We start from the raw sequence: 23967 nt of genomic DNA on the forward strand, positions 1-23967 counted from the left end.
GGGCAAGATGAAGAAGGCCAACGAGGAGGAGCTGGCGCGGCTGGACCACGAGCTGGAGGACGCCGAGAAGATCCTGGGCGAGAGCGAGATCCGTGACGCCATGATGGCCAAGGCCGAGTACCTATGCCGCATCGGGGACAAGGTGCGAGAAGCCCCGTCTGTCCGTCCGTGCCCCCTCCCCCGGCGGGCGCTGGTCGGGGCGAGCGGGCGACAGACTCCCCGCCGGGACGGGGGAAAGCTTTGGGTCCCGAAATGTATCGCGGAGGACGGTATTGTCCCGCCCCCCTTGAAAGCACCTTGCGGTCGAGAGGCCTTCCTTCTTTCCCCTTCTGCACGTCCCCTCGGTCCCCGGCTTCGAGCTGGACGGCGACTTGGTCCTCGCAGCCTCCTCACGTGGGGTGGGGACGCGTTGTCTTGCCAGGAAGGAGCTCTGACGGCCTTTCGTAAGACGTACGACAAAACCGTGGCGCTGGGGCATCGCCTGGATATCGTCTTCTACCTCCTGAGAATCGGCTTGTTCTACATGGACAACGACCTTATCACGCGCAACATCGAGAAGGCCAAGAGGTACCGTTTGCTCACGCGCCCCCCAGGGCCAAGCAGCGCAGAAAGGGGCTTGAGGGACAAAGCTGGTGGGAAGTGGCTTTGAAGATGGCTTTCGAATAGCCCCGTCGCTAGTGTGCCGGCAGCGAGCAAAGTTACCCAGAAATTGCATTTCTGGCTGATTTCTGCTATGCCGCTTATTGAGAAAGCTCTGGTTTTAGCTACAGACATAACGTGACAGAGGTGTGCGTGCAGACTGGGGGTGACAGAGATGCACATGTGAACCCATCAGTGCAGCAGTAAAGATTATTTATTTATTTTTAAGTTGAAGCTTGAATTTTGCAGAAAGGCGGCCCCGCTCACCAAGGAGAGTCTCCCTCCGGCCGGCCGCAGCATTGCCAAAGCCCCGATCCTTGCAGCGTAGTAGGAACCACCTCTGAAACGTCGCGCGCTCTCGTGTTGTTAAATCCATCGCTTTGCTCTACTCGTTTCCTGCAATGAAACAGCGCTTTTGTCTGTTTGTTTTAAGCCTCATTGAGGAAGGAGGAGACTGGGACAGGAGAAATCGCCTAAAAGTCTACCAGGGCCTTTATTGCGTAGCTATTCGGGACTTCAAGCAAGCAGCAGAACTCTTCCTTGATACAGTATCAACGTTTACATCCTATGAGCTGATGGACTACAAAACATTCGTAACGTACACTGTCTACGTCAGCATGATCGCGTTAGACAGGCCTGACCTTAGAGAGAAGGTAGGTAAAGCAGATGACTCTCCCGATTCAAATAGGTCCCGTTTTTTAAGACTATTTATCTCCTGCCTGAGGCTAGCAGTGTTTAAACCTTCTGTTTTGATTACTTTTAGGTCATTAAAGGGGCAGAGATTCTGGAAGTGTTACATAGTTTACCAGCAGTACGACAGTACCTCTTCTCCCTCTATGAATGTCGTTACTCGGTCTTCTTCCAGTCACTAGGTAAGAGCGGATGGTTTTTACACATCAGTATCTTTCCCCTGTGCTAGTCCTGTAAATGGTTTGCCTCAAATTAACACGGGTTTTGTGATAGCCCGTGTTGTCAAACCGCTTCTAGAGAAAACCATCCGTTGCCAATACAGCTTTCCCTTTGCAGCACAGCATGGCTACTTTAATGTCTGCTGCTATTTTGCCAGTGTGTCTATTGTGTACAATACCTTGCTTTGAAAATGAGCGTTCTGTGAAAACTTAGAGGCTGCTCCTTCAAAAAATGCAATCTATTTACAATACCGTGGGCTGCTGGGTGGGGCAGGGGACCACAAATTCTGTAGCTCACTTCTTAAAAGTTGAAATTGCCAGTGCCGGTTTCAAAGGAGAGATTTCATAGCCGGCTGCTGCTGTGGCCTTTCTGATCCCATTTCTATGCGGAGTGGTGAAATAAAGAAAAAACTTAATCTCTTCTGTACTCTGGCCAGTTTTCATGCCGCTGGGTTTTGCTTCATCTTCTAGGAAAACATGGTATAGGGGCAGCAAAAATAAGCTTACTTTATATTTGGGTTTCTTGGCAGCCAGAAGCCAGCTAGTGCTGAGAACTGCAATGTCTCGAGTTAACAGCAGGCGGGTCTTGCTCTTAATACTTGTATTTTTAGGAAATTTTTATGACAATAACCGCACACCAAGTTGTAGCTTGTCTTTCATTATAACCCTGAGGCATGCAAGGATCCAAGATAACTACAGCTCTCATGTCATATTGCTTATTTACCTGTATGACCCATTTGGTTTGCTTAAGCAGGAAAAGATCAACCCTCCCCTCCCCAGAGTGTATGGATTACAGTTGTGATGTTTATCTTTTCAGCTGTCGTAGAGCAGGAGATGAAAAAGGATTGGCTGTTTGCACCTCACTATCGGTATTACGTTCGAGAAATGAGAATCCATGCCTACAGCCAGCTCCTGGAGTCTTACCGATCGCTGACACTAGGGTACATGGCAGAAGCCTTCGGAGTCAGCGTAGAATTCATAGATCAGTAAGTTACGGGAACTGTGCAAGTCAGAGACTAGTCACCGATCATTTATAAAGTGATTTGTTCACCATTAAGAAACTTCTCTCCTCACTATCTTCGGCTTACACAGACCATAAACAATTCAGGCTCGTGGCACAAAGGTTTTTTTTTAACTAGCCTCAAGGTTCAGTTGAGAAACCAGTTTACTCACAGTCTGTAAAAACGATTGTCCCACGTTTCCCTTACGCGCTGGGTTGCACGGGAAGTTATTTTGATATTCTTACTCAAATGAAGCATCATTGGTTCTTTTAAATAAAGCAAAAATAAATGTTCAAGTGAAAGTGGATACATTTGAATTAGGGGAGATAAGAACAATATGTATGTTGTGGAAGAGTATTTGTTAATGAGTAACTTGTTTCTCTTTTACCATATATGTCACTTGTCCCTGTCCTGCCATTCTTTTCCACCACAATATTTATGTTCTTTTCTTTTCTTGGCCCCAAACAGTCTAGCTCATCTTTCTCCACATTGGCATTTACTAAGTATATTTTGCCCCCCTTTGCTCAGAACGTGAACGGTATATAAGCTATCAACACTAGTTTGTTGCATTAGGATGGCTTTTAAAAATTTGCTGGGCCAGAAACAAAGCTAATCTCACCAGGAGTCTGTTAAGCAAATAATCCAGCGTGTATTGGAATATTAGAAAATGGCATCAGTTTGTATAAGGGTTTTTTTAAAAAAAGAAAGAAAAGCATTTGCTGGGATAAAACTTCCTGTGGGTGCACTAGAAGCCTGGCCTGAGTAGGGAAGGCTGACCAGAGGTCCTGCTCCAGCTCCAGGATAGGAGGGTGGTCATGCTAGCTTTGAAGTAGTTACAATACACACAACTTTTAATGTAAGTGGTTTCCCTCACTCAGATCTGTCGCACATTATAGTGCCAGGTATTCACACGCTGTGCAACAGCTGTAGACAAGCAGAACCCCACTCTCCAAAGATCCAGACCAAAGGGAGGGGGCAGCTTAAAAGCGAAGGATGTAAATGAAAAGAGAGGTGATTACCTAAGGTCTAAAACGCCTTTCTGCAATCCTACTGGGAACCAAGTTCGACTGTTTCTTCAAAAGTGGAATATGATGGGAACATTGCCCGAGCTGCTGAGTTCACATCTATGTCTTTACCTTGTATTTATCTTTCTTTTTAATTTAGGGAGCTGTCAAGATTTATTGCTGCTGGGCGACTACACTGCAAAATAGACAAAGTAAACGAGATAGTAGAAACTAACAGGTACAGTATCTGTCTCTAGAAACTGCTGGTGTTTAAATCTGTGCATTCTAGCTAGTTATTAGATTGATAACTCATGGTATAAAATGTCCTCTCTCAATTGCACTTCTTTTTTTTTTCTTTTTTTAATCATCTGTAGGCCCGATAGCAAGAACTGGCAATACCAAGAAACCATCAAGAAAGGAGATTTGCTGCTAAACAGAGTTCAGAAACTTTCCAGAGTAATTAATATGTAACTTTTTTTTAACAAGGGAATGCAAAACTTAGAAGTTCAAGGCCATTTTGGAAGCAATCGATGAATATATTGTATACTTGGTGTATACTGTAGCCAAGAAAGTTACAAGCGACGCATAGGTAGGGTTTTTACGGTGTTCTTCATTATGTACACAACTGAACTGTATAAATGTCCCATTCATGTTTGTGGACCAGTTCATTTATTAAATGTATAATACAGTTGATCATCTCTTGTAGCGTGCTGTGTTTGTTGTACAACGTATCTTTCTATGCTGGCCTTCTAAACTTAGTGGAGCCAAGGTCTGTGAGCTAAGAAAAACTAGTAGTAGGCCTAGAATCACCTGGTTTTCTTTTTGGGCGTAGAAAAGGGTACATTTCCGTGGGATCCAAAGGCTGCACCGGGCAGAGAGAACTCTGCCTCCGTCTCCTGCTCTTTGCCTGTCGTCACTTCACAACGAAGTGGACAACTGAATGAACATGGGGAAGGTTGGGACAACTGGGTTAGTCACATGGATTATCATTCTGGAGACGCATCGATTGAAGGAAAAATGTGAACCATGTGCACGTAAAGGACAGGAAAGCCCTGTCAGTTTATCATCTGTTGGGACAATTTGTGGGTATTTTGAGATTGCCATCCTTTCCAGTACTGGAATCCCACTTCCCACTTCATTGTTTTACCTCCTACAGTAAAATATAGCATGTTTCAGGTTAGTCTTCTAAACCTTACTTTGCATGGGGCACCCTTCCTCAGTGGAAAAGAATCGCTGCCCTTCTGAGCAGGTGAAGCAGAGCCCTCCAGTGAACCCTGTCAGGGCTCCTAACCTGACAAGTCAAGCTCAGCTGATAACAAGGCCACCTCCTACGCTGTTTTCAGGGACCAGATGAAGCTGTGGAGCCCCTCAGCATTGTCCATTTGGTTACGGAGTTAAACTGCACGAGTAAATAAACGTGACAGTTCCACTTAGCTTTTATGTCTTCCCAGATGTATTTAACACAGCAAGGGAGAGGGCAGAATCTCACACTCGACAGACACTGAGCTATAGCGCTTCATTTACCCAACTGGGATATCACTCTTATTTTACCTTGCTTAAAAGCAGCAGAAAAACACCAAATGCATATCCTTTGCGCTGCATGGCCATAACAAACTATTCTGTAGGTTGAATCAAGATCCCCAATGCGTGAAAAAGGCTGTATGTGAAGACTCAACAGGTCTTAATTTTTTGTTCTTCCTAAAAGTGAAAGCGAACAACGTGCAATACAGCAAAAACTTGTCAGAACACAGGGCGGCCTGGCATGTCTCTGTGAAATAGCACTGCTGAGTGTTCACAGCCTAAATACACTCACACCTTCCCAAAAATAATTCTGTCTCCAAGAGCCTGGGATAATTCACTCCTGCAAGGTGCCTTGATTAGCATTATCCACTGGAACATAATCGCACTAGAGACGAGTACATTCTGTCTCAAATTCTCCCTTCCCTCTCTAAAGATCCCCAACCCTTGTTCGTTTGTTTGCCTCAGCAGAAGACCAAGTGATCTAATCCGATGCCTATGGCAAGAGCCGAGACAGTCCGTACCTGGCTGATTTAAGGCTTTCAGTACATCTCGAGGCTTTCAACTATACCAAAGGGTTGCAGACACAGGTGGTGTTGAGAAATCCTGGCCAAGCACATTGCCTTAGAAAGCCACAGCTGCCTGGATTCGGAGAGCAACAGTGCGTTACGCTGTTCACCTGCAAGAGAAAAATAAAAGTTGCTAGAAAAGTCTTTCAAACAGCCAGTGGGAAAGCTCGGGCTTTTCCTTTCCTCAGAGAGCAAATGTGTCATGGGCACTGCAGAAGATTTCTGGCAGTAGGGAGGCTGGGGTGTGGAGCCAGCCCTCTTGGCAGGCATGTCATAAATCAGTTCATGCCCTTCCCATGCGCCACTGCAATCCCTTCATCTGCTTTCTGCCTCCTGCTCTGTCTGTTGCCATGCTGAGCTTTGCTTTACATCCTTCAGTGCAGGCAGCACCCTGTGCCTTTTCTCCTCCTTGCTTTTAATACCTCTCCAGAGGCTTGCGTCGGCAGCCAAGTGGCACCTGTTCTTTTGTTAACTCAGTCCCAACATGGCCCTCAATATGCTTTCTCCAACCAGGACCGCATGAGGTTTGACCCTGTTGACAGGCTGTAAGACAGCTGCTACCTACCTACCCGCTCTCCAACCAACCCCTGTTCAGCTACAGTGGAGGAGAACAGCGCTTGCCTACTTGTCACAATTCCCAATCCTGGTTTGCGTTCAGCTCAAAGTCCACCTACAGCCTCCAACACAACATGCCAATTTGCAAGTCTGTGCCTAGAGGCACCTGGCCTTCCCAATTCGGTCCACACTGAGGAAAGCCTCTTTCCTTGCGCTTGGAAGGCAGGAAGGAAGGGATGCTGCACACAATACAGAACATAGTAGAGGGCAACACACGACTGGCTCCTACGGCCATTAAAACTACAGGCAAGGTGGAGAGAGGAAGGAAGGAGGGATGTGGGATTTAGCATTGGTCATTAAAGCTCTCCTGCACAATACTGAAAATCTGGCCTGTGCAAGGACATTCCTTGACGTACCTGGGTGGGGCTTCTCTCCGTGAAGTTAGCGAGGCTCTGTAATTTAGCACCAGTTGTGAATATAATTAACAAGCCTAGCTTATCTATTTCATCTAGATAGGCCCAAATGAAACACCATGGGTCCCCACAGCAAGGCGCAGGGCAGTCTTCGGCACTTGGATGCTCCCTTGCTTATCACCATCCTAACCTTGAGTGCAGAGCAGGGAAAAAAAAAAATCACTCTTACTGGAAATAGGGCGGCAGGAAAGGATGCAGTAGAGAACTGAGCTCAGGGTGAGGAGGAATCATGTAGCTCCTCATCAGAACTTGTGGCTGAAGCTCTGACCAGGCTTTGCCCCAGGCCACACATTTTTGCCCTGGCTCAGTTCTGTTTCACTTCATCTCTTTATCTGCCATTCCCGTGCTAGTTTTCAACTCCTATGATGACCTGAGATAGGATCCCACCCACCCGTTCTTTTGCAGTGAAAATCCAGGCTATTTATCAGTGGTGAATCAAAAACCTAACTGTAAGCAGCGAACCCAAGAACCAGGAACAGCACTCAGGCAAATTAGAGCCAAGGTGCGGATGGTGCAGTCACGTGTGTTCAATCATTTCATGATTGTAATAAATAAGTGGTGGAATAATTACAACTAAAACTCAGTCCTATTGGCCTCTTCGGGAGCCAGCACAAGCAGGAAGAGTTCATGGAGTGCTGTAACACGTGGGATGGATGGGAGTGGCTCAGAGCTGGTCTATCCTTGGAGGTTGTTGGAAGACGAGTGCAGTCCGTTGTCTGGGTCTCTCTCTTCCCAAGGATCTGCTGAATCTGAATCTGAATCCACCCAAAAGGGGGGCAGAAATGTATTCAGCAGGGAGGAGTCTACTAACACATCACCAACCTTTGCCCCAAATTCTTAGGAATTCTGTATAGGAATGATGATATTCCATAATGATATTACTAATAGAACTGCTACTGTGCCCTTTTTATAGGTTGTTTGCCATCACAAATGTTTGGCTCAATTTTTTCTTCCACACAAGGCCTCTGAGTTGAGCTCTTTCAAGCGGAGGTAGGAAACAAGCCACTCTTCATGGGTCTCAGGAAGGTCTGTGTCAGGTGGGTTTCACTTGACATGTTTTAGGCACCGGAGCCTATAAAGCTCTATAATGCGAGTTCCCTGCAACCTCTTCCGCTGCCCCTTACCAAGGTGCGGGGAGAAACTAGGGTACCCTAGAAAGCTATATCCCCTCTTCAGTGCCTGGTGAGAGGTGGCACAGTGTTGGATGGCTGCTGGATGGCTCTCTAGGTGGTTCCTAACCTACAGAGAAGCAGGCTTCCTACTCTCATTGAGAGTGTTTAGGCTCCTCAAGGATGCAGACATCCAGAATGTATATGCACCACGCACACTTCAGATGTCACCGTTCACCTGCCATTGTCATCCAGGATGAAGGATGCTTCTACTCTTCGAAACAACAGGCAAAGACCTTCTGGCTGCGACAAGTGGATTTCCAGCAGCGCTTTCTCCCCGAATTTGCAGACAGGCTCAAACAAACGGCTCAGAGCGTGAACGCCCCCAACTCCCATGCACCAAAATGGAATGATTTCATTTAACATACAGAATGGAGCAGAAATTGGGCTTTGCTGTGGGAAAGGAAATGCAGAAGGAACAACAGAATAAATGCACGTAAAAGGGGGAAAGGCGAACAAGAAGGAAAATGAGGAGAGAAGAGAAAGGTTAGTGACAGTGGTGGATGCTAGAGGTATATGCATTATCTCTCTGAGCACTGCTGAATGACCTGAAACTGGTACAGGACAATGCTAAATAATAGTGCCATGTCCTACCCCAGATCTAAACTCCTGCTGCCCTCACTGGGAGAGCCACTGCAGATTGAGCATTCATTCCTTGCTGCACCAACAGGGATTTAAAATAACATTTGGCCCTTGCAATTGCACAAGGGCCACCCCTTGCTAATCAAATCAATTCATGATAGTTTAAATCCCTACAAATCTGCAACTTGGGCTGGACTGTAATTGAGGAATGTGTGACAGGCAGTCTGAAAAAGACACCAGCTACTGACAATGAAGTGCCATCATAAACCCTGGAACTTCACCTGTCCTGTGGCTTGGCAGATCATTTTATCTTTCCATTAGATGCAACATAAATTTGGTTATTAACCAAGAGTGGTTTAAGTGTCAGAGAAGGATAAAAATCCCGTTTTACCTGAATGAAGTGCTTCATCCTTTATTAGAGATCTCCACAATGCAGAACTGTGAGAAGAAACTGTTAGGAAAGACTTCATGCTGAAAGCACCTGCCACAGCTAAACCTTGCGTTCCCGACACCTTTGAAGAGAAAAGTCAAAGACAGTCTCCTCTGCATTACAAAGGCACAAGTGATGCCCTACGTGACTAGAGACTTCTGCTAAAAGTAAGAGCCTAGTCTTACAAACTGGAAGACTGCCACCCAGCGTGGCCTGCAGCACTGGGGATTCGTTTAGATATAAAGCGTGATCTGAGCTACTCACCGAGACAATTCTCACGCACATCCACAGCAGCTTTGATGGAGAAGGGAGGACCAGGTCCTATTCCAGAGGCCATGCCTGCTGACGGATGCTTTAGGAGCAGCGGCGTTTATAACAGCCCCATAATGTGGCATGCCTGACGTACGGCAGTGAGTTATCAATGTGGGCAAGCCCACATTCTTGGCTCTTCTGCAGCAAAAAGTACAGAAAGATGTTTTGAAAGGATGGAAGCACTGGTTGCAACAACGCTGCATGTCAGAGCCCTTCCCCTATAATCCAGCATAACCTGTTTTGGTTGCTTTATGGTAGAGAGGTTTTACACAACTCTGAGGCAGATGCCGAAAAAGAAAAAGCCTCTGTGATACAAGGATCCACTTCTCCTAGCCGTACACATCCCGCCGCCCAAAGGAACGCTAGAAGCAGGACCAGCCCTTACCGAATCTCTGCACCGAGGCACCACGAGGGATGCTGCTCTCCTTCAGGGCTGAATTCTTCTATAATGACGCAGAAACGTATCATGTATTTCATGCAGCCAACCTCATTTGTTGAAAAGACCTAATTTTATTGCCCTGTTTAGTAACATCTGTTTGTTCAACAAACTAATCTTTTTTCATGAAGCAAAGCACAACTTTTTCTTATAAATAGTATAAATTATTTTATTTACAGAAACTTGTTACAAAACAAATAGACTATATATTTATTTTTCTTTTAAATATCCAAAGTAATTTTTCTATCCCATGACATTTGTTCATGTACTATACAGCAGCCGACGCAAAGTTCAGCTGATCAGATGCTCTTGATTATGTGTACAAATTATCAAACTATTCACACCTTTTACACAGGAGATTGCTTTTAGAACCAGGCTCCAGCCTGAGCCGGACGCTTCCGAGGCCTACATTCACATTGACATTATGTAGTGCTCATTTATTTATTTATTTATTTTAAATTATCACCTTTAAAACGTAAAATATTTCGCACAAAATGTAAAAATGATTATTTTCTGCTAAACAGTGAAACGTTAAGAATCTTCTCAAGCCCGATTCCCTCTCCCAGGACAGAACGAGTGAAAGACAAGAGATTCCTTGGCAAGAGAACTCTCACGGGAAGACAACTGCCTTAGAAATGACATTTGGAAATCACTTTTTTTGTTTAATATTTCAAGAGGTACTTAACTTGGTTTTTTGTTTTTTGGGGGGGGTTTTTTTTTAATGTTTTTTTTCCTGGAATACAAAATATTCTGAACATTTGCTGTTTCTCTCTTTTTTGTTGTTTTTTCTCCTTTGAAATGGTGTAACTAATGAAAGAATAACCAAAAAGAGACAGTTGTGTACATAGCTGATTGCAAAAAAAAAAAAAAAAATGTTCTAACCCTTGGCATTATTGTAAGATGCATTATCAACGGGATTGTTTCGACACAAATTATTCGATTCAAAATGGTTTGCAAAACTTGCCAGCATCGATCTTTTTTCTTTGCTGTGTTTTTTTTTTAACCCCTTTTAATCAAAGTTTTGGAAATAATAGGTAGGTGGAAAAAGCAAGCTCCAAAAGTTTCAACTGAACATTCAAGTCTTTTAAGGAGAAGCTGTCTAAACAGTCCAAGCATAAAACTAGTTATATCAGGCACTTTCAGTTTTTCCATTAGTTAAACCACGAGACCCACACAAATGCGCACGCACACACACACACGCACACAAATACTAAAAAAAGAGAAGCAGTGTGTCACTTAACTAAATGTAGTCTTCTGGGAATCAGGCAGCTGGTAAGCAATGCCAGCTAGACCGTTCAAGCCTCGCCCTGCAATCAGGCTCTTCCACGAATCGGACTGCAGGCGCTGGCCTTTAGGTTATAGGTATCCACTCCCAAGACATGAAAAGGGACACAACTTTCACAAAACAGAGGCATCCCTTAAGTAGCAAAGTAGGCATGTTACTATTGGCTTGGCAGTGAACCACTTCAAATTATAAAAAAGGTATTTGCTTTTCTTTAATTAATTAATAAATAAATACTAGATGATCTCAATTGTACCAAAACTGGATATAAGAAAAAAAGACCTGTGCAAAAATACATATTTAAATATGTACAATCAATTAACAAAATATGTCTTCTGAAATAGGGATACTTCAATATTTATAATAGAACAAGAAATTCCAAAATAAAGATACAAAAGTACGTTTTTTTTTCTTTTTTGTATAATTCTTTGTTCATCATTGCAGCAATTTTTTAGGTTAAGAAAACCGCAGGAGTCGTAACGAGAAGTTGGAAAGACTATAAAAATCGCATCTCTTAAATTAATACCAAAATCTGTCTAGAAACAACCCAGCCACTGCAAATTCAATTTTGCAAGGAAAATTAATTTTAAGCTTCCTTAATTATTTACAGTAAGAACGATGAGACAATAAAAGCTTCAGGAACAGTGTTCTGCTTATACCCAAGAACTAAAACGTAGCATTTAAGTAGGTCTGTGCTCGAGAGCCGACAGAATTTGAGACGTCCTGGTTTTTATTCCCAAGAGCTTACCACCAGGGCCATAACGCAGACGGCGTTACAAAATGGCTCCAAGCGAAGCACGCGGGCGAAGTACTAACTTCTTCGAACGTCTGCGTGGTCTTGAACCAGCTCTGATTTGCCGTTATGCTTTCAGATTGACAGAACCTTTCAGAACCTAAAAAAGTTTGTTTAATCACTGAAAATTGCTAAGGTTTGTTAATGGAAATTTCTGCTGTTTGGTTTTTTCACACGTTTAGTTGATCAAGACCAAATTGCACTTGTGACTGAAAACACACGGGGCCAAAATTCTGGCCCCATCAGGACTGTGATTTCACTCCGAATATGCAAGATCCGACATATTTCCCTTGCTCTTTGTCGAACGAGCATATTGCTTTGGTTCTTTTAAAAGTAAACCAATCTCCATTTTAAACCGCCCTTTCGAGCTGGGCACCTTAATTAAGCGTTAATTCTTTGTTCCTGACACAGAGTTATTTTTATGTTTGCATAATAACGGTCTAAAGTACTTTGCTTTGCTCTTTAAATACGATCTTTTATAGAAACTCAAAGCTAAAGCGTCTGCATAGAGGCTTCTTGTTGTTTTGCTGTATAATAATTCTGTAGCAAGTTCATCTTGGCCTGAAGACATTAACAGGTAAACAACCAGGCAACTGCTACTTTTAGTGGCTTTAAAATCCCTGATGTATTATGTGCCACTGTAACGGGGAGAAGGCTGGGCTTTGTGAACAATTTGCTAGGCTCAGATTGTCTGGTCTCAGCAATAGCTGGTGCCCCTTTAAGGCAGAAGAGGATATTCTTGGTTTATAATTTGTTTCCTCCACTTTGTCACTTAATATAATTCCAGGTGAAGTTTCAAATTAATTCATCTTAAAATGAAAAATATCCAGATCAATTAAAACTATCATAATGCTAAGCCCTTTAAAAGGATTTCACTGTGAGGTGTTTTGAAGCAAGATAAAATAGCTCATAAAAACTGACTGGACTATATAAAACAGTAAAGCCTCCTTTATTCATCAAACATTTGCATGTATGGAAAGATGCCAGGAATGCATACAGGTTCACTCGAAGCTGAACTCGGTTGTTAAACCAGCCAGCATCTAGTGCAGCATCCTGAAAAATGGCATTGGGAGTGGTTGAAAGCATAACAAGTGTTAATGATTTGGTTACGTGAACAAGGCAGAAACTAATGGAAATTCTTTCAGAAAATATTTAAATATTCAGTTTTAAAAGGGCTACTTTTACAGGCTGAAGAATAATACCAACCTAATTCATGTGATATAGCTCTCTTTTAAAACAACAAAGGCCCGGGGTGTACAGTATAGGTCAAGAAATATGTTCTTTGGGCATCGTTTTATAGGTTATTTGCCTCTGCCGATTTGATATTTGTGTATTTGGATTTCCTTCAGCAAAAGTGATTCATTTTTACTTTCTTTTGCCATCAAATCTTATTCAAAGTAACTGAAAATTGCTTTTGTACCATGCAAGTACAACTTTTATTTTTTTTTATACTTGTTTTTGACCGCTGGCCTCAAACAAGTTCTGAAAACTCCTGATAGCTTCTTATCCCAAATTACTTGCAAAAGGCTGGGCAAAATGCAGACTAGTTATTTTTTTTTTAATTGTGCTATTTTTGTTTTCCATTAAAGGAACATTGCTATAAAAACACTAAAGCCATATTCCCTTCTTGAGGGCTTCTTTTCATTGTGCCTAACACGCTGTGCCCCCTTCTCAAGGGGTCCTTTCAGTCGATAGCGTCTCTGGTGGCTGACAACCTACAGAAGACACCATCAGTTTAAAAAAGTCCACAGTAATGGTTTTCCCCACACATTCTTTTGCCCAGCCAGTCCATGTTAAATAGTGGCAAGATGATGTACTCCGGTAAGGAAAATCTCAGATTTGTAGCAAGCAGTCCAGACCACCATTAACACTGATAAGAGCAATTATGTGGCTGAACTTCATCCAGTGTCCGTTTATAATATATTCACTGCTACAGACATGGCTTCAGGGAAATTCCTTGTTTGAATGACAGTCCAGTAGATTTCCACACCTGAGGACGATGGGAAGCTGGGATAACTCAAAGGCATCTTGGAGTCCAGAATTCCAGATGGAGGTTTTGCTTGTAGTGAAAAGTGTCCAGTTCTTTTCTCACCATGGCATATTCAGCTATCAGGGACGTGCCTTTGGCTTTCAAATAAGCAAATAAAAAAGACAAATGAGTCAGCAAGCCAAGTGCAATGGAGGGAGTTAAAGATATGGCTGGTAGGACCTTCCTGGACAATGAGAGCCCATATCTGGGATAAGGACAAGGAGCCACATGGCATCACCAGCATCTAAGTCTATTCATCTGCATCCAGGACTCTACAGCTACCACCTTCTCCAGCTCTTCTCAGGGGAGAACCGGTGTCCTACTCCAAACCCCCACAAACACCAAATGCGATTGAAAGTAAAGCATCCTCCCCCATTTACAGTGTGTGGCTGAAATTAAAATGGTCAGGAAAGGCAAAAAACGAGGCCTCTGCAACAATGAGAGCTCAGCTAAACTATCCACGAATGGGAATTTCTTTCAGCTCTCTGGTAAGTATGCTTACCAGTGTACAACAGGAAAGACAAATCTATTCTTCTGGAAGCAAGTGAGAATTCAGAGATCTTTCTAAAATAAACTTCACTGAGCTGCCATCACTTCAGTTTTATGAGCTTACAAAGTAAGGCCAAAAAAAAAAAAAAAAAATGAACAGAAGTGTGTTTAGTACTGGAGGAAACTTAGAGAACTTCCTCAATATTTCAATATGCCACAAAACATACTACGGGGAATAACCTTATGTTGGCAGGGAGATAAATCTTCTCCATTTCTATCTCCTTTTTTTATTCCTCTAGTTCCTTTTTCTTCAAGCAATCTTCCAGCCCACTTCCCATATTTTTGTTAAAACAGCCTTACCGTATTTTTCCTCAATTATTTTCCATTTTTCCTTCTCAAGATCCTATTATGCCTGGCAAAGTCGTGTTTACCAGTATATTAGTTCTGTTTTAGGAAGTAACTGCAAAAGTGGCAACATATTCATGAGACCTGCTCTCTTTGTGGTATTCCTCATCATTTCTGCTCCTTCTACTGACTGAGGCTTTGCTCATGTTAGACACGTAATCTATGGAGCTCTAGGAGAAGGAACTGTATTTAACTCATCTGTTCGAATCAGCACCATTAACTAGGTTCACATTTATAGCATGCTATTTGTTCTGGAAGACAGAGGGAACATCTACAGGTGCAGTCAGCATGTAGCAATAAACTGTGGCGCAGTTTATGCTAGAGTTTATTTCTCCTGGGTGCAGCATTTACATGTGTGCCCAGGACCACAGCATGTGGAGCTGAGGCAGAGCAGCTCCAGGCTAGCAGGAAGCCAGGGGGGTCAGCCTGACAGCCCAGAGCTGCTCCGCCACGGCTCAGCATGCTGCAGAGGAGCTGGCAGGGGCATGAGGGTGCTCCAGTGCGGGGCTAGCCAGCACGCAGCCCCCGCCACCGTAGCACCCTTGTTTGTGCCTCCATTAACCCCAGTCACCATCTACACATCCATTTTGGCACACGCAACTATTCTGCTGTAGGACAGTTCTTATCCCAGACAGTACTATCCTCCAGCAGAGTTAATTAATTTACTGTGCCCTAATACAGGCGCATGTGTAGACGGTGACACTTTACTGCGGAGCTACTATGTCAGCTCCGCAGTAAAGCACACGTGTAGATGCACCCAGAATGAACCCAACAGGATTTCTTCGTTTTAAATATGCTCAACTCAGTTTGCAGGGCTGGCACTCAGGAAAAAAAAGTATTACTAAACAGCTGAGTGGATTTCACCTGGGAATGATTGATGCAATACCTGAGGAATCCAAGGTGTTATTTTTTTCTAACATTACTTTTCAGAGTAAAGCCACACTTCAAGAAAACAGATCTACCGTGAAAATAAATTCACTGTGAAAAACATTTAAAATCATGAAACTCTAATAAGAAACTGCACGTCCCTCTTTTAGTGAAAGGGTGTCAAGCTAACTGGAAGCAAGAGGTCACCAACGACAGCCTGCAGATGTTAGTGCGAGTCTGCAGATCCTAGAGCTAACCTCTTTCCTTAACTGAGGGAAACATCACCCATACAGTTTCATACCTGATGAAGAAGTGAATTGTTCATCAGTCCTTGTGTCCCTGCGATTGCACCGGTGTGTTTTGCATGAACGTTGTTCACCGGGGGCAATTTGGCAACCTTGTTTGCTTTGCTGCTGCTGTTGATGCTGCTGGAACCAGGCGAGCACTTTCTTTTCTTTCCTATGAATTTGTCTAGGGAAGTATGCGAGTGTGAAAAACCGCTGTGTGAATTGACAGTCAGTTCGCTGGACTGGTGAACAAATGGCCCTAAGGAAAGTGTGGAGTCACTGCTGTTCATCATCACACTCATTCTTTTAATTGATTCTGCAGGGCTTCCGGTAGGAGGGCCCCTCCCTGACTGGTCATGTTTGAGACTAACCGAGTTAGCTTTACTCGTCATGCAATTGAGGCCGATGCTATGGGACGAAGATGTCACAGACGAATGATAAGAGGTCCCAGAGTTTCCAGAGTTAACCACACAGTTTCTCCTAAAGGACTCTGTGGAATGAGAAGAAGGTGCTAGCAGTGCGGAGCTGTTTTTACGTTTCTTTCCTGAGCCGCCGCTGCTACTGTTGCTACTGGTGCTGTTACAGTCGGCGCTGCTAGCAAAAGATTCCTTAGGTTTAAAAGACTTGCTGGATTTCAATTTCTGAGGTTTGCTGGGCATAGGTGAAGGTATCGAGGAAAGCACTGTAGGTGTCGAAGGGGACGAAGACACTTGTCTTGATTGCATACTGCAGACAGGATCCACTGCACCCAAGGTAGAAGGATTGGCATTTAGTGTAGTTCCATGGGATGGTACCGATTTACTGTTAAGAGACACACAGGAAGGAGAAACCAACGCTGGCGATGACATAACCGTGCTGGGCAAAAGGAAACCTGTTACACTGACATACTGTGAAGTAGGCATAGAGTTTGTCCGATGTGGGGTGCGAACAGATGCTGTGTTACCAGATGCTGGGGGAATTTTCCTGAGAAAGAAAATAAAGACCATTGGTTTTTGTTTTGCAGATTTCTTGCCTTGATACCAGGGTATTTAGGTTTTGCTGCACTTGAATAAGTAGCATTTGGCAAGGGCGATATACATTAAAACATTTTGGTAAACTGATTATGTTGCATACAAGTAAAGCAGAGATTAATAGTCCTGTGTCTTTGACAGACTGAGTACACAATGAATACACAACTGAATACACAGCACACCTTTAACTGGAGTTCTCCAACTATTATTACCTATTCTTGTAGCTCAGATTTTCCAGCGTGCTCAGTATTGGCATCACTCAGCTCAGTCAGATGAGTGAAAACTTTACCAGTGTAACAGGGACAGAGTGAGGGCAACACTGAGCACTTCTGGAAAATTATACCCCCTTTGGGATCCTGCACCACTTCACACAGACAGAGAAGCTGTTCTGTGTGGACTAATCTGTAGAAAGTTACCCCCATCTGGTCCCAGCTTGACGTTTCCAACTGTGCCCAGGATGCCATTGGAAAGACCTTTTCACCCCAAAATGCCTCAGACAGGAAATAACCCATTAGACTTAAGGAGCTATTATTAAATGCAAATCACCTAGTAATTGGTATGTACCACAAAAACATACTGCAAAGGGAAACTGAACTGGAAGCTACAAACAAACATAATAGTTTAAATTATTAATAAGATCAGTCTGACAAATGAACAAAATGGTAAGAATTAGCGACGTAGCGGGCAGCAATGCCTGGATGTAATTTAGAAAGAACAGATTCAAAGACTCTAGACAAAGGATCAAATTAAAGCAAACTAACAAGGGCAGGTAAGGGAAAGCTGAATCGGAATGGGCTTAGCCCCGTTTCACTCAGGGCAAAGCTGCCTTGGTTTAGCTCTCACTTACAGTGGGGTAATTGTGGTTACCATGGAACAGCTGGTGTGTGGAAAGTCCCTGCCTGCTGTTTGCTTGCTTTAATTTGATCACCAGTCCATACCAAACCTTAATATTTGAGGATGAATGACTTTAAGGGTTTGATACTGCCGTAATTTTGCAAAATTGCTCAGTTCCACATTTCAGCTCCACATCCAACAAGAAGACAGCGATCATATTGCTGTGAAAAGGTTCCAGCTATTCACAGCTCAGCACAAGAATACAGAGGCCGGAGGGCCTTTGGATGCAGTTTTCTGGAGTAATAAAAAATACATATATATATATATATTCTTCTGGTGAGTGCAGCTCACCCCTCCTCTTCTCCTGCCAGGTGACAGATAAAATGGGGCTTTTGCTCCCATTACAGTGCCAGTGGTAGGTTTTCATTGAGAACAGCTGATGTGGAGGTTCTGGTTTTTATTCTGAAAAGCTCTTTTAATACATTATCACAACAGGAAAGAGGAAAAAAAAATTCCTTTCAAAGCTTTATCTGATTCTGTAATATCAAGAAGAATTAAAAAAATCTGCCATTTCTACTTACTTCCACATCTGTGAATTAAGATGCTTCTCCACCATGCAGTTAAGCGCACATCGAATATGATTCCATCGCTTGTCAAACACGTAATAACCTCTTCCAATTTGCCGACTACCAAATGTGCAAAACTGAAAATACAGATGGGTATTGACATTTCCTAATTCAACAGGAACCGTCTGAATAAGTTACTGCTCTTAATTCAGATCAATAATGTTATTAAAACAGGAAGTACACAGAGAATAAGTTTAAGGACGCTCTCAAGTGTCACATAGTAGAAGTTAAAATAAGTTAGACAGAAGTATATATTAAGATTTTGATCCCCAACGTCTAACTAGTTTGCTGAATGCCTGGCCTGTGTGGAACCATGTTCTCCGCAGGGGATGCTGTCACTTTTCTGGTTGGTAGGAGCACTCACCTGGGAGCCCCCTCTTTCAACAGAGCGGGATGACAATTTGCTTGGAATCTGCTCTCACCTGATTTTGTTGCAGGGACTGCATGCAGTAAGGCCTCTGGTTTTGGCCAGGTCTTGGGGAGAAAGAGACCAGAGGAGGCTGAGTTTTTGGGGGGAAGATTGTGTTTGTAGGAGAGGTTCCTATTCTGCTAAATTGTGTTCAGCATCAGCTTCAGTTTAATAGTCACTCTCTCTTGTTTAAAAAAAAAAAGGGGGGGGGCAACTTGGGTAGGACAGGGACCTCTCAAATCCATTTTCTATGCTACATACAGCAAAATAGACAAAGTGCTGTTAGCCTCCAATTAGAAATGGTTATAGCTGTCATTTAAAATTCATTATTTAATGATCCCATTAAAGGATCTAAACATTACAATCACCAATATTTTAAAAAATCCTTCTGCTGTGATTTGGTTACACAAGGACACTTGTACCAGCTTTTATTTTCACACAAAAAATAGAGCATGAACCTAAAATTAAAAATGTTGGGATATTATCTAGAAGTGTTGTTAAAAATACCAGTGCTGCACATCCCTGTGCTGTCTCTACCTTTTAATTAAAAAAAAAAATTAGAACAAGTCTCCAGTACTTTGCAGAGCTTTAATTTATCTCAAGGTACAATGGAGGGGCCTCTAAATTTACCAAACCAGATTAAACCCTCATTGCCAACTTGCAACAAACTACATTTTCTTTGGGCATGAGGACATTTTAGTGAACTCAACAGAAAACACAATGAAAAACTCCTAGTGATTTGCTTCAGAAAAAATGAAGGATTGAGCAGTGGTTGTTCTTGAGACATACCGCGGCTGGTTGAGGATGATGACCTGAATAATGACAATCCAGTTTTTCGACGGGCTCTTCTTTTTCATCACATTCTCCCTCATCGCTGGATAACCGAGAAGCTGGCTCAGTTGCAGGCAAGGGAGGGTGTGGAGATTCGTGGACTGACAGTGAGTCACTAGGGGTATTCCCACTATGCTGGGCTGGGCAGCCTGGAGGCCTGGATGGAGGTAAGTAATTTAGAAGGTATTAACAGAGCAAAGACCTCCTTCACAGGTACTATATTTAGGCTAACATAGAAAGGTACCAAAGGTTTCCCAGATTTTCTGTTCTGTCGCATTAACAGCATTCTTATAAAACGAACATAATACGCAATTCCCCAACAAGGAATAATTGTACCTACATCGCAGCTGGGGAAAGGAAGGTGCACAGAAAGATTAAGGTGTTTGTTGAGGTCACAGAGCGATTCAGGAGCACAAGCAGAAATAAAAACATCCCAACTCCCAATCTGTCTCTTATCCCTACTATAGTGCATGTTTAGGTGCGTAGCCTACAGACTGAAAAAAGGCTGGGCCCTAGTCCAGGGTACTCCCTTGTCCACACTGAAAAGTAAATGATGCTCATTAATTAAAGACAGCAGCTTCCTCTCAACTTCTGCACTTTATTAAAGCTTGTTAGTTTGTTACTCAGAGCACCTCATGCCTCCAAATTTCAGCCTTGAAACTGCCAGGACCGGGTCAGTTCAGGGCTGCTATTAAATTTAAATTAAACAATTATGCACCTAATGCAGGGACGGGCAAAGTCCAGATTGGGCCTGCAGCAGACCATTTCCCAGCAGCCTCTGCTCACGTCGCTCAGGCCAGTTTCGATGGAGACCCCAGTAGCCACGGTGCTGCCGGGGCCAAGGTTTCCATGGAGATCAGCCCCAGCAGCACTGGCATGGCAAGCAGCTGGGCAAGGAGCTGCTCTGGGGCTGGGATCTTGCAGCGGTGGCAATGTAGCATGGAGCTGGGGCAGAGCTGAGCTCCTTGGGCAGAGGTGCACAAGCAGCAGATCTGCCCCAGCTTCAGACCACGCTGTCACTACTACAGGACCCCAGCCCTGGAGCAGCTCCCTGCCCAGCTGCATGTGCCCTGCCAGTGCTGCTGGGGCTGGTGTCCATGGAAACCCTGGCCCCGTGCTGTCATGGCACCATTGCTTCTGGAGTGTCCAGGGAAACCAGCTGCAGCAACATGGGAAGGGGCTACTGGGAAGCGGAGTCCAGCCACTGGCCGGATTCACCATTTTGCCCATCCCTGACCTGAAGAGGGTAGTTACACAGCAGACAATGGGGCCAAAGAGGGCTTGCGTGCAAAAGTGGTCCATGCATTTAACTGATATCCACATAACCAATGACTTCTCTAATGTAAGCAAGAGACAAAAAATAAGGATCTGCATTGGTGATATGAATAATGCACTTACCTACTCTACCTTTCTTGTCTCCTTTCCAAAACACATGAAGCACCGATCATAATCTCACAGGATCATGACCTCTGCTACACTGTATGCAGAGATGATTCTCGCATGCTGAAGTTAAACTGAGCCCTTTGTAAATTTAGTCGACTTCTCTCACACTCATTCCCTTTCCGCTTGATTCCCAATCATAGATTTCATAGACATTAAGCCTGGAAGGAACCTCGTGAGATCATCATCAGGTGTGTCCCGTTTTGCTGCATCACCAATACAGAGTAACTGCTACATAAATAGAGCTGCTGGCTTTCACTGACTCAAGTTAGCATTTACCCCTTGAACCATTGAGCAAAAACTCCTGAAAGAGGACTAGGAGACAAAGCTCCCCAGGACCAAGTTGAGAAAGCAGTCATCAGATATGCAATAAGAGTCCTCACACTGCTAATAAAACCACAAATTCAATACCCACCCCCTGCCACCAAACTGTCAGCCTGCTCCCTAAAATAACGGCGCACCTCAAGGAAATGCAGACTTTACTCACCTTGGAAGACTGGGGGGCTGAGATTTGGGTTTATTGGGTACTAAGGGCTTTGATTCTGTAGGAGGAACTCCATGAGAATTTTGGTGCAGCTCCTGGGAAGTTTTAGAAGGTGAGGGATGTGGTTCCCTGAGAGGGGGCATCTGCTGATGATGATCCGGATGTCGAAGCATATCCTTTTCCCTGGTTTTGTTTTTGTGCTCAGCTAACAACAGATCGAATCTCTTCCTTCGACCCTGTACAGCCCTCCGCTGGGTTAAGGAATGTGTCTGCAAACCCACACACGTGTCATTAAAGTAAGACCATTAGGTTGGCAGAAAAATAAACACTCAAATGTGAATTTAACAATGCTAGCGTGGAGAAAAATGAGACATTCAAAATTTGGCAAATACATAGTCATGGCTCTTATAAAAAATTTTAAGATGGTCCAATGGATGAGTTGATAAGCCCATAGTGATTAAAAGGGTCAGTGCTCTTTAAACTCAGAATAAAAAGCGGTAGAAAATCTAAGGAGGCTTAAACTTGAATATCAAGCCCTTTTAATGTCTCTTTTACATTATCAGTCCATAGATGCTACCTAAAAAAATTTATTTTTAAACATGAAATAAAAAACACTTCTCTCTCAAAATAAAAACTGCCTGAGATTACTGAACAAAGCGTAAAATAGGACTTTTAGTAAAGAGTGCTAAAAGTAATAAATGGGAAAACTTATTATCCTTGTATAAACTAACATAATGCTAGAAGGTTACTATATTGGAATAAGTTATTAAATCCATAAGAACATCTAGCAGGAATTTCAGTTAGACAGAACCCTATCAAAGTCACAAAATTCAGAGGGAGAGGTGGTATGTCAGCTTTTCTAGTCCTTGGAAAAATCCTAAAATGCTCTATGAAATGAAATATAAGTGAAGGAGAATAAGTGAAAGACTGCAAGACTGCATACTGAGGGCCTAACTTTCATACAGCTCAAGAGTTCAGTGTTTTTATTTTTAAAAGGCAAAAAAGGACTATTTTCATATTTTCAGAAATTACTGCAAGGCTGTAAAAACTATTTTTGAGGGGTGAGGAGGGCAAGCCAAGTGGAAGGCATTTCTCTGGATTGCTCTTACTTTCTTTGGAGCTTTTTGCTTACTCTTTCAAAAACCTGAATCTTTTCTTGTTTAACTGGAAAGTGATAACACTGTGCTCTGCGATTCCAAGGAAGCACTAACTTCACGGATTCGCTCCTTGCGGTCCTTAATATCAATGATATTTTCCTTGGCTCTGTGGGTGATATATCTGCTGGGTAGCTGACACTAAATACTACAAGATCACAAATACTAACACATCTCGTTCGTCTCTTAAAGTGTTTTTTTTTCAAAATTGTGTTTTGTGTTAAAGGACATTCCACATTAGACTGTAACTTTTCAAGATAATTTTGCATACAGAGTTCGACCTACAAACAGACTCTTCAGTTATAGACTTTTCTGCAGATTCAGTTCTCACTGACCAGAAACAGTAACCAAACTATTAGTCCACTGAGATGCATAATTTGGGTTGATATAGCCTACCTTCCTAAAGTCTGCTACAAACTTTCTTTTCCCTGGAGAAAAAGTTTGTTTTGCTTGGGTCCCAAATAAGCAATGATTATATTATTCATTTTTGGCGGGTGGGTGGATTTTTTTTTAACTTGACGTATATAATAGAGAGAATAATCCCTAGCAAGAACACCAAACAATTTCAATGTAGGTAAAATTGAAGCTTGACCTCTTTACATGAAGAATAAGTATCAGTCTTTTAAAAAAAGAGAGAGCAGAGTCCAACAATAAATCTATGCAGTGGGAACTTTGTCAAACCCTCCTGACTGATGCTCAGGGCAAACTTCTGAACAATACAAATCCTTAAAGCTTTTGTGACAGTATCTTTTCTGGGCTTTCATGAACTAAAATCTTTGGAAAATATACTGATTATGGAGACCTCCTAGTTTCTCTCGCTGTTTTATTACAGGGGGTCACTATGAGTGAGTGGCTGTTGCTGAAGTTTATCTGTGGGTTTTCCATCATGATGTTCAGAAACTTATATTTAATACATGTTACACCTTAATCTAGTTTTGAGAAAGGCATCCTACCTTGCATGTCAAAGACCTTGTACAGGGTTTCTTGGTTTCCACATCGATGACACCACAGTATATATCAGGATCAAATTCTCTCTCTGTCAAAAGTACATAAATACCTCACTATTGTGAAACCAGAGATTTACAAAAAACATTTTTCTTAAAAAAAGAACATTGCTCATGATTTTAATCATAACACACAGCTGCACCTGGAATAGTTCACAAATGCAACGCATGCAATGCAGTGACACAAGTAGCACTCTATTGCTGAATTAACGCTCCCCTTATCCCCCCTAATTATATCCCCCCCTCCTTTTTTTTTCTTTGCTTGTTTCCAATTTGCCAAAACTTAGGCTGGGAAGGCAGACACTTAGTAACTGTAATACATTAAGTATATATTTTATATTAACAAGATTTCAACTTAGTTGTGTCCCTTTAAGAATGAGATGGGCCAAAGGAAACCATTTAAAACTAACCCCAGTGTTTGTCTGGT

At 42.9% G+C, this 23967-nt stretch overlaps 2 protein-coding genes and 1 long non-coding RNA gene across 6 annotated transcripts in view; 1 reads left to right on the top strand and 2 right to left on the bottom strand.

The window, feature by feature from the left end:
* Positions 1-6: 6 nt before the first annotated feature.
* Positions 7-4245, top strand: PSMD6 (proteasome 26S subunit, non-ATPase 6). Its single transcript, XM_006019599.2, has 7 exons — positions 7-142; positions 422-567; positions 1073-1292; positions 1403-1511; positions 2365-2533; positions 3713-3790; positions 3927-4245. The coding sequence occupies exons 1-7, from the start codon at positions 8-10 to the stop codon at positions 4021-4023; spliced, it is 954 nt and encodes a 317-aa protein (XP_006019661.1). The 5' UTR covers position 7; the 3' UTR covers positions 4024-4245.
* Positions 579-8979, bottom strand: LOC102374299. Of its 2 annotated transcripts, none has more exons than XR_323330.3 (3): positions 8810-8979; positions 5595-5749; positions 579-1035 (listed from the first exon to the last, which is right to left on the bottom strand). It is a non-coding gene; the product is annotated as an uncharacterized LOC102374299 (long non-coding RNA). The 2 variants fall into 2 exon arrangements; XR_003093074.1 differs by lacking the exon at positions 579-1035 and adding an exon at positions 4025-4488.
* Positions 8980-9738: 759 nt separating this feature from the next.
* ATXN7 (ataxin 7) overlaps positions 9739-23967 on the bottom strand; it is a 73326-nt gene continuing 59097 nt past the window's right edge. For all 3 annotated transcript variants that reach the window (XM_025198997.1, XM_006019601.3, XM_006019602.3), the window contains 6 exons: positions 23490-23572; positions 21386-21651; positions 19417-19615; positions 18174-18295; positions 15763-16711; positions 9739-13798 (listed from right to left, as the gene is read on the bottom strand). In XM_025198997.1, coding sequence (XP_025054782.1) covers positions 13781-13798; positions 15763-16711; positions 18174-18295; positions 19417-19615; positions 21386-21651; positions 23490-23572 — 1637 coding nt within the window. In that variant the 3' untranslated portion in view covers positions 9739-13780. The remainder of the gene's footprint in view (positions 13799-15762; positions 16712-18173; positions 18296-19416; positions 19616-21385; positions 21652-23489; positions 23573-23967) is intronic.

This window comes from Alligator sinensis, unplaced genomic scaffold, assembly GCF_000455745.1.
Source record: "Alligator sinensis unplaced genomic scaffold, ASM45574v1 scaffold469_1, whole genome shotgun sequence".
Classification (NCBI taxonomy): Eukaryota; Metazoa; Chordata; order Crocodylia; family Alligatoridae; genus Alligator; species Alligator sinensis.

Excerpts from the sequence above, each read along its gene's own strand:
- PSMD6 (XM_006019599.2), top strand. The coding sequence starts at position 8 with ATGAAGAAGGCCAACGAGGAGGAGCTGGCGCGGCTGGACCACGAGCTG. Across the intron at positions 1,293-1,402 it reads GGCCTGACCTTAGAGAGAAG|GTCATTAAAGGGGCAGAGAT; the intron begins GTAGGTAAAGCA and ends GATTACTTTTAG. Across the intron at positions 3,791-3,926 it reads GAGATAGTAGAAACTAACAG|GCCCGATAGCAAGAACTGGC; the intron begins GTACAGTATCTG and ends AATCATCTGTAG.